The sequence below is a fragment of the Zea mays genome, chromosome 8 (genome assembly GCF_902167145.1).
Source record: "Zea mays cultivar B73 chromosome 8, Zm-B73-REFERENCE-NAM-5.0, whole genome shotgun sequence".
Classification (NCBI taxonomy): Eukaryota; Viridiplantae; Streptophyta; class Magnoliopsida; order Poales; family Poaceae; genus Zea; species Zea mays.
Genome location: NC_050103.1, coordinates 58,564,774 through 58,574,380, shown reverse-complemented (window position 1 = coordinate 58,574,380; position 9,607 = coordinate 58,564,774). Strand labels below are relative to the sequence as shown.

Genomic DNA, 9,607 nt, shown 5'->3' with positions numbered 1-9,607 from the left:
GACAAAGTAATACCGAAGTATTCTCTCCTTCTACCGAAGGTTCTCAAGACGAAGACCTCGCTTAGAAGCAACGACGCCAAGTGTCGAAGCTACCATCAGCTTCGGTTTAAATCGAGCAAAGGATGAAAAGACTAGATAGACCCTAGTAATCTAAGTTATGCCAATAAACATATGTTGAGGGTCATGAATGTAATTTTACCCGGGCTGCGTCCCGTGCCTATAAATAGATGAACAGTATCACCGTACTATTCACGCTGATTTGTAATCTCCCTCGCATCAACACCTTTGAACAAGTCGAAGGTATTATTGTAATATAATTCTTGTTAATATTATTGCATATTCCGTGAAATGCAAATATGAATGAATTGATGGGATACACTTGCTGTTTTCGTCCTTTTGCATTCTCATTTATCTATAAGATGATGAAGGCATGTGTTTCGTGACCTTCGTCTGATGATCATTATGTCCATGAGAAGATAATGCTTCGGAAGACGAAGGTTTTTAATACTTAACAATTGTGTTGCCTTGTTCATGATTCACAACATTTGAGAACCAGTGACCAAAAATTCCCGAAGGTTGCCTTCATTTGGAAGATGTCAGGTAATCAACCTATCTCCGAAGATGAAACTGGAACCTTCGGTTCAACACCGTGAACACATGATGAAAGAGTCAGAAAGAACGTGGAATTGAATCTTCAAGACTTGCTCAGTATGACTGTAAAGTAAAAGACAATGGTGCCCTTAACAGACATCATAGCTCACTTGTATAGGTTTGATGACATGTTTGTAACTTTTAAGAAGTTGTATTCCTGCACTATAAAAAGAGGAATAGTGTCATACAGATGGACACGTCTTCCAGGGAAAGAAATTTGAATTGTTGTTCCTATGAAGCTTATTTTTGCCCCTTTTTACCTTCGCGCTATTGTCTGTAGTGCCGAAGGTCCGATTGTGATTGTTAATGGATGAAGGAATGAGAAAGATTAACCCTTGCAACATGAGTAATTTAGAACATTTCTGTGTTACAATCTCTTTATCTACATTCCAATATTCATATATTTATCTCTCACCCTTCTCTTAATTAACACCCTTGTGGAGAGTTAATTGAGAGAAAAATAAGTTATTTATTTGTGTTGTGTCTTGTTTTTTATTTCATTCAAGAGTCAAAAATAAGTAATCAACAAAAACTAATTACACAGATAAAGGATAAACTACGATACGAATTTATTAAATCTAATTAAATCTATGTTTAATATTTCTAATTGATATTTAAACTTTCGATATGACAAGATAAAACTTTAGTCACACAAACCAAACACTGCATTAGTTACCCTATGACGTCTGAACCTGTGCAATGAATACCTGTATTTTTTGACGTTTTGACTATACCTGTATTTTTTGACGTTTTGACTAGGACAACGTGGCCCGGTGGCGGTCTTGCTGGAGTTTGTACCACACAGTCACACACATTGGCTGATTGGCACTGCACGGCATACAGTTGTGGAATTTGTAGACTCGTCCAATTGGATCGCATTAAAGTCGTTGGGTGGCAGCACTGCCTTGCGGCCTTGCCTCCGTTCCCATAATACCCTCGACACAGCCTTTAAAAATCATACGCTCCCTCGACTCTCTTTTCAGCTGCACTGCACACACGCGCACACACAACAGGCCCGCGTGCAGTTGCGAAACCCATATACAGGATAAGGCCTAAAAGGCTAGGCACGCACGGTACTGCTTGTATCATATCATATAGACTAGTACTCCCCACCACGCAGTTGCACTGGCACGATGAACACGCTACTGCATGTCAAGTTCCTGAAGACCATGTACCGGCTGGTCGTCAATAACTTGGTCGCCATCGTCGTCTTCGCCGCCACCGCCGGCGTGGTCGCGAGGACAAGCCCTGAGGAGGTACAGGCGCGGGCGCGCGAGATCCGGCCGGTCCACTGCCTGCTGGCCCTGCTCCTTGCCGCTGCCGTCGCCAAGCTGCGTCGCGTGGGCCGGCCCAAGGACGTGTACCTCGTGGAGTACGGCTGCTTCCGGCCCAAGCCCTGGTTCCGGGCGCCTTTCGCGACGTGCCTGGAGCACGCGCACCTGATGCCGTACCTGGTGGACGAGGAGAGCGTCAGCTTCGCCATCCGCCTGCTCGAACGCTCCGGGCTCGGCGAGGAGACCTGCGTTCCGGATGCGTACCACTACATGCCGCCAGACCGCAGCCTCAGCGCCTCCCGCGACGAGACCGAGTTGGTCATCTTCTCCGCCGTGGACGAGGTGTTCGCCAGGACGAGCGTTAAGGCCGAGGAGATCGACGTGCTCATCGTCAACTGCAGCATCTTCACGCCCACGCCGGTGTTCGCCGACATGGTCGTCAACAGGTACAAGCTTCGCCCCGACGTGCAGAACGTCAACCTGTCCGGGATGGGGTGCAGCGCGGGGCTCGTCTCCGTCGGCCTCGCCAAGAACCTCCTGCAGACGGCACGGCCGGGCACGCACGTCCTCATCGTCTCCACGGAGATCCTCTCGTCGCAGTACTACGTCGGCACGGAGCGCGCCATGCTGCTGCCCAACTGCCTCTTCCGCATGGGCGCTGCGGCCATGATCCTTTCCAACTCCCCGGAGCGCGCGCGGTACAGGCTCACCCGCCTGGTGCGCACCGTGACGGCCGCTCGGGACGCCGACTACCGGTGTGTGTTCCAGGAGGAGGACGACAAGGGCAACACCGGGATCCGCCTCTCCAAGGACCTCGCCGCCACCGCCGGCCACGCGCTCAAGAGCAACATCGCCGCCTTCGGACCCCTCGTCCTACCAGCCTCGGAGCAGCTCCTCGTCGCGCTGTCCTTCCTCAAGCGGAAGCTCCTGCTCCTCAGAGGCCGCGCCAAGGTGAGGCTCTACCGTCCGGACTTCCGCACGGCGTTCGAGCACATCTGCATCCACGCAGGCGGCCGCGGGGTGATCGACGAGGTTCAGCATGGCCTCGGCCTGTCCGACGAGGACGTGGAGGCGTCGCGGATGACGCTGCACAGGTTCGGGAACACGTCCAGCAGCTCCGTGCTCTACGAACTGGCCTACATCGAGGCCAAGGGGGCGATGAAAAAGGGCGACCGGATTTGGATGATCTCCTTCGGCGCCGGCTTCGACTGCAACAGTGTTGCGTGGGAGTGCGTCAAGCCGCCAGCCGACGCCGACGGGCCGTGGGTCGACACCATCCACCGCTACCCGGTGCAGCTCCCAGAAATTGTCAACAAATAAAAACAAATCTGATGACTCCTAGGGCATGCAACTACCATTTTCAGGCGTATATTTGTACGTACCCAGCAGTATACGTATACACGCATATTGATTGAGTTCGCTGATGAAGAAGTATGCGCGCGCGCGTGCGTCTCTGTCTATATATATATATATGGCGTATACTTATGGGCGGATATGATATGCCCACGTCTCAGATAGGGCCTTCTTGCTAGATCGATGTCACTGATTGTAGCCCAAATTAATGCAAGCGTACTTGATTTGTTTGGTGTCAAACCTTGAGTACTGCTGCTTCATGCCACACCTCCATGTTCAGTCCCTGGTATCTCACAATTCCACATAGCTAAAGACCAAACTTACTTAACCAAAGTTATTCTCTAGATATAGCTCTACCACTTTGGTATAGCACCCCTAGTCTTAGAACATACAGAACAAGAGTTATGATGTCAAAAAGTAGAGCAAAAACTGCTGAAACGCCCAGTTTCAGTTAACTGAAACAGCTCTACACTAAGTCTGACAGAGAGTTTTGCAACTCCTTTTTCCCTAACTCCTAGACAGTAGAAATCCTACTCTTTGTATAAAACTTGTTCACCTTCAGATGGTATTTGACTTTATATATAAATTGTAACAAAAAACCTCATGGATTGGTCACAAAGTAACTCTAAACTGAGAACCAAACACTAAAATTCCAGTTTTCAGTAACTGAACCAAATTCAGTCACAGCCACCCTAGCAGCTGATTTTTGGGTACACTTTACACCACTTTTCATGTAGGATCGAGTCAAAACCACTTAAGTATATTTGTTAATAATAATATGGTATTCAATTCCTCTATAAACACCACAGCCTAAAGTTCCATGGATTAGCCATAAATAAGCTCCAAAAACAGCCAAAACACTGCAATTTTCAGACTTAACATACTATTCTCGATCTGAAAATGTAGAAATCTTACAGCTCCACATTGAACCAAATTTTCACCTTGTTGCTTATGGTTTTAGGGCTATTACACTCAATAAAATTTATTATCCTATAGTTACTATACAAGTTTGTTATACCAACGTTTTACCAAAAGTCCACAGTTTAAAAGTTACAGGGGTCCAAAAACAGGTAAATCAAACTGTTTTGTGCTGAATCCAAATTGTCCCAAATCTGAACTTCTGCAAATTACTCCAACATTTTCCACACAACTTGGAAATCTCCAAATAATAAAGTTGTTATATTTTTCAACTTCGCTATATGAACTTTTGCCAAATTCTTTCTGGATTTTGAATTCCACTTTTGGGGCTAGTTTAGGGGTCAAATGTGCTTCACTCTCTTCAAGTGATTCCTCAACTTGATCCATACCCCTAAAAACAAAGTTACTCTCTAGTCTAAGATCCAAATTTGGCACTTAGAACTCATGGCCAAACTGTCCTTGGTTTAGGATTTTCTTTGTTTATACACAACTTCAAGCAAATTTCTCAAACCTCAAGTGATTCTTTCACTTTGATATATTCCACAAAAACAAAGCTACTCAACGAACTAAGATCCACCTTTAGAACTTAAGGCTCAAAGTCAATTTGTCACTTGCTTAAGAGATGATTTTCACGCACCTGGCTAAGCAAGGCCCTAATACTAAGGGTATGTTTGGTTTGGCTTTTAGCTTTGCATTTTGCCCGCTAAAAGCCAAAAGCCAAACCAATGGGTTGGATTCAGGAAGCAGCTTTTTCTAAAAGCCGACTTTCTCGCAGTGCAAAACTGAAAGTATCTTTAGACCTGCTTTTAGTGGCTTTTTGGATGGAACTGTGAAACATATATCGAAGAATTTTTAACGACTTTTAGTGATTTCCCCCTAACGAATTTTAGCTTTTTAACATCTCACAGCCCACAACAGTTTTTTTCATAGCTCACAGCCCACAACAGTTTTTTTCACAGCCACAGCCCAACCAAACAGACCCTAAGCCCTACACTCAACACAACATCACACTCATAGCAAATTTTTGACCTAGTGAATACATTCTAGGTATATCAAGCAAGTTAATGCAAGTGCATATGATGACATGCCAAAGTTTTAGTTATCGTAACACAAGGGGTGTTACACTATTATTAAAATTTTCATCGAGGGGCACAAGGGTCCAGATTCAAATCTCCTGGAGGTTTTATGCGACGAGAATGCGACATAAAAGTTGATAGGTATGAATATTGACTCAAGTATCTAATTTTAATGTTTTCCTCTCTATATTAAAATTAATAAATTTTGCCTTTCACTTGAACTTAATATTTTGCAGAGCCGCTATATTGACATGTTACGAGAGAAACATGAAGAGGACTTGGACTGAATGACAACCGAGTTTGACACTATGGAAGCTTACAAAGCTGGTGGAGACGTGTCACATGGGAGATACACTAACTTGTGTAATCATTTCATTTCGATAACTATGATTCTATTTAGTGTATATATTATTATTCTATTTAGTAGGCAATAATCTCCCTCTATTAGGAGTAGCCAGGCCCAACGAACATATGCACGGGAGGAAGAACTACTTGACCAGTAGAGGCAGATGCAACATCAGATGCACCAAATATAACCGCAGAAGCAACTGCTACAATCACAATAGATGGTGCATGATGTGGATGTAGCAGGTAATAGCTCAACTTCAATTTGGTCATCGAGCATTTGTCAAGTTTCCAAATAATTTTAAATGGATAAGTGATGATTAATTTGCTTGCAGGCGTGCGATAGTGCTGGACCTTAGTTTGGCATGCCTCCGATTCCACCAGCATTGTCCAACGTTCGATAACTGACGTAGTCTAGCCAGCCAGTGAACCCCTTGCCATCACAAGTTGATGCATCACAGATAAACTCATGTATTCCATTCAAGTTAGAGTTCTAATTCGTGAACAAGCAACTGATTCTCTTGTTACAGGGTTACAGAACTGGTTATCAAGAACAAATTCCTGTTTCAGTTTCGATAGGAGGCCAAGTGATGCCTTAGGGACCTGCTAAGTCGGGTAAGTTCTGGCTGCCGCCACAGATGTCGTCGTAGATGTCGCCGCTGATACCATGGAGATATCCTCCTATAGTGATGAGGACACGCACACCAACTATATGGTCAAGGACCAAAATAATAGAGTCCTAAGCTTAAGGGGAATTGAAGTCCAATCTATTCGTGAGTCTATTTTGGACTGCAATAATGGGCCTCACGAAAACAGATCCTCGGGCCACATATGAACTCCATTTTGGACGATCAAGATATCATTGGAAACCGACATGCACACCAAATATGTGGTTAAGTCCCAATCAATAATATAGTTGCTAGCTCAAGAGGAGTTGAAGTCCAATTTATTCGTGAGTCTAGTTCATACTACAAGAGTGGTTCTTAGGAAAATGGACGCTCGAGCCACATATAGACTTCGTTTTGGATTTTCTAGATATCATTAGAAAGGTAAAGAGATAAGCTTTCCAACCCAATCGGTCCCACATCTAAATACGCTCTGAGTCGATGAAAATCGTTATAACAATATGATGTCTAGAATCTAACAGAAATCAGTGTTACCTGTTTTTGGTCCCAAATGCCTTTTACACCCTAGTGTTGCTCGACCACCCTGATGACCACCACCTTAGCCGTATTTATTGTGTATATATACATATATATATATATATATATATTCGGTTGTATCTATTAGATTAGATGGGTTTTGCTTAGATAATTCTGTTGTACACAGTTTTGCCATCTCGTCACCTTGTAGAACCCCAACTTGAGTGTGTAATCCTTTCTATTTGCAACTTGTTCTTGCTTGTGCTCTTCAATTCACATGCACATATTAGCCTTCTTGGCGAGGTCAAACTAGATTGTGATAGGGTTGATAACTAGAGGAGAAGTGGTGCTAAGGTTACAGAGTTTGAGTCTTTGTGATTTGAATCCGGATTGGTGTGTCGCATCTCCAACAAATCGATAGTTATCACGAACCTAATGGGAGGTCAGGAATCCTCATCACATCAAATGGTAATTAGAGCTTCAGGTATACCATCAGGTTAGCATCTATTACCTACTTCTTGTGTTTTTTCCTTCATCCCATAGTCCACTATAATATTTGTTTCCTATCCTATAACCTTTAGCGTCATAGCTTTTGCACAATTTGGTTTCGGATTCCATCGTATTGAGTTTGTTTCCTACATCATGGTCTTGTTGTTGGTTTAGATTGTGATCATAATATAGTTTGAGTTTTGCATCATCTAAGGATGGTGTCCCTTTTCATTCTGTTATCATATTATTATTAGATTAGTTTCTAGCTAGTTCGATATTTGTATCATAAATCTCACACACGAACTTGTGTTTTAGTTTTCTTGTACTTTTTGGAAAGCGTAGAAAAGTATCTACAACTTTGTCAATTACGAGATTTCTAGACAACACAAGTATCAAGTAGTTATATGTATTAGAAATAAATCTATATGTGTCGGCGTTTCGACCCCGGGGGGTCCCTGGACCGACGAGTAAATTGTCGCCGCGTGCCCCAGCCCAGATGGGTCGGCGCGAGATGGAGCGCGAAGGGGGAAAAAGCCGGAGGGAGACAGGCGTAAAAGGGGAAACCCGCGGCCTTCGTGTTTGTCCCGCGCCCAGGTCGGGTGCGCTTGCAGTAGGGGGTTACAAGCGTCCGCGCGGGAGGGAGCGAGAGGCCTATGCGCGCGCCTTCCCGTCCTTCCCCGCGCGGCCAACCCTCTGTAAGAGGGCCCTGGGCCTTCCTTTTATAGGCGTAAGGAGAGGGTCCAGGTGTACAATGGGAGGTGTAGCAGTGTGCTAACGTGTCTAGCAGAGAAGAGCTAGTGCCCTAAGTACATGCCGTCGTGGCAGCCGGAGAGGTTTTGGCACCCTGTTCGTGTGGTGTCGTGGCCGTCAGAGGAGCGCTGGAGCCTGGCGGAAGGATAGCTGTCGGGGCTGTCGAGTCCTTGCTGACGTCTCCTTGCTTCCGTAAGGGGGCTGAGAGCCGCCATCGTCATGGAGCATGTGGGGCGCCATCATTACTTGTTTACTGGGGCGAGCCAGATGGGACGCCGGTCTTGTTCCCCGTAGCCTGAGTTAGCTTGGGGTAGGGCAATGATGGCGCCTCCTGTGACGTGGTCGGTCCGAGCCCTAGGTTGGGCGAGGCGGAGGCTCCTCCGAGGTCGAGGTCGAGTCTGTCTTCCGAGGCCGAGGTCGAGTCCGAGCCCCTGGGTCGGGCGAGGCGGAGACCGTCGGCTGAGGCCAGGGCTGAGTCCGAGCCCTGGGGTCGGGCGAGGCGGAGTTCGTCGTCTTCCGGGGCCGAGCCCGAGTCCGAGCCCTGGGATCGGGCGAGGCGGAGTTCGTCGTCTTCCGGGGCTGAGCCCGAGTCCGAGCCCTGGGATCGGGCGAGGCGGAGTTCGTCGTCTTCCGGGGCTAAGCCCGAGTCCAAGCCCTGGGATCGGGCGAGGCGGAGCTTCCTATGGCACCCGAGGCCGGACTTGGCCGCTGTCAGCCTCACTCTGTCGAGTGGCACAGCAGTCGGAGCGGCGCAGGCGGCGCTGTCCTCTTGTCAGGCCGGTCAGTGGAGCGGCGAAGTGACTGCGGTCACTTCGGCTCTGTCGACTGAAGGGCGCGCGTCAGGATAAGGTGTCAGGCCATCCTTGCATTAAATGCCCCTGCGATACAGTCGGTCGTCGTGGTGATTTGGCCAAGGTTGCTTCTTGGCAAAGACTGGGCCTCGGGCGAGCCAAAGGTGTGTCCGTTGCTTGAGGGGGCCCTCGGGCGAGACGTAAATCCTCCGGGGTCGGCTGCCCTTGCCCGAGGCTGGGCTCGGGCGAGGCGAGATCATGTCCCTTTAGCGGACCGAGCCTTGACTTAATCGCACCCATCAGGCCTTTGCAGCTTTGTGCTGATGGGGGTTACCAGCTGAGATTAAGAGTCTTGGGGGTACCCCTAATTATGGTCCCCGACAGTAGCCCCCGAGCCTCGAAGGGAGTGTTAATACTCGCTTGGAGGCTTTTGTCGCACTTTTTTGCAAGGGGACCGACCTTTCTCGGTTGCGTTTTGTTCCGGTGGGTGCGCGCGAGCGCACCCGCCGGGTGTAGCCCCCGAGGCCTCGGAGGAGTGGTTTGACTCCTTCGAGGTCTTAATGTGTTTCGCGATGCTTCGGCCGGTCTGGTTGTTCCCTCATGCGAGCTGGCCGTAGCCCGGGTGCACGGTCAGGTCCCAAGTTCTCGGGCTGGTATGTTGACGCTGTCAACGGTTTGGCCGGAGCCGGGTTTGCGAGAGCAGCCCCCGAGCCTCCGCACAGAGCGAGAGGACGGTCAAGGACAGACTCGACTTTTTTACATACGCCCCTACGTCGCCTTTCCGCAAGGAGGAGGGGGGAAAAGCGCCATGTTGCCCT

The 9,607-nt window shown here is 47.7% G+C and overlaps 1 protein-coding gene across 1 annotated transcript; it reads left to right on the top strand.

Annotated features, from left to right (window-relative positions):
* The first annotated feature begins 1,648 nt into the window (after positions 1-1,648).
* On the top strand, positions 1,649-3,281 carry LOC100501899 (3-ketoacyl-CoA synthase). Its single transcript, NM_001323542.1, has one exon. It carries the CDS (start codon positions 1,785-1,787, stop codon positions 3,243-3,245), a length of 1,461 nt encoding a protein of 486 aa, NP_001310471.1. The 5' UTR covers positions 1,649-1,784; the 3' UTR covers positions 3,246-3,281.
* The last annotated feature ends 6,326 nt before the right edge of the window (positions 3,282-9,607 follow it).

Coding starts and splice junctions, on each gene's coding strand:
- LOC100501899 (NM_001323542.1), top strand. CDS start 1,785: ATGAACACGCTACTGCATGTCAAGTTCCTGAAGACCATGTACCGGCTG.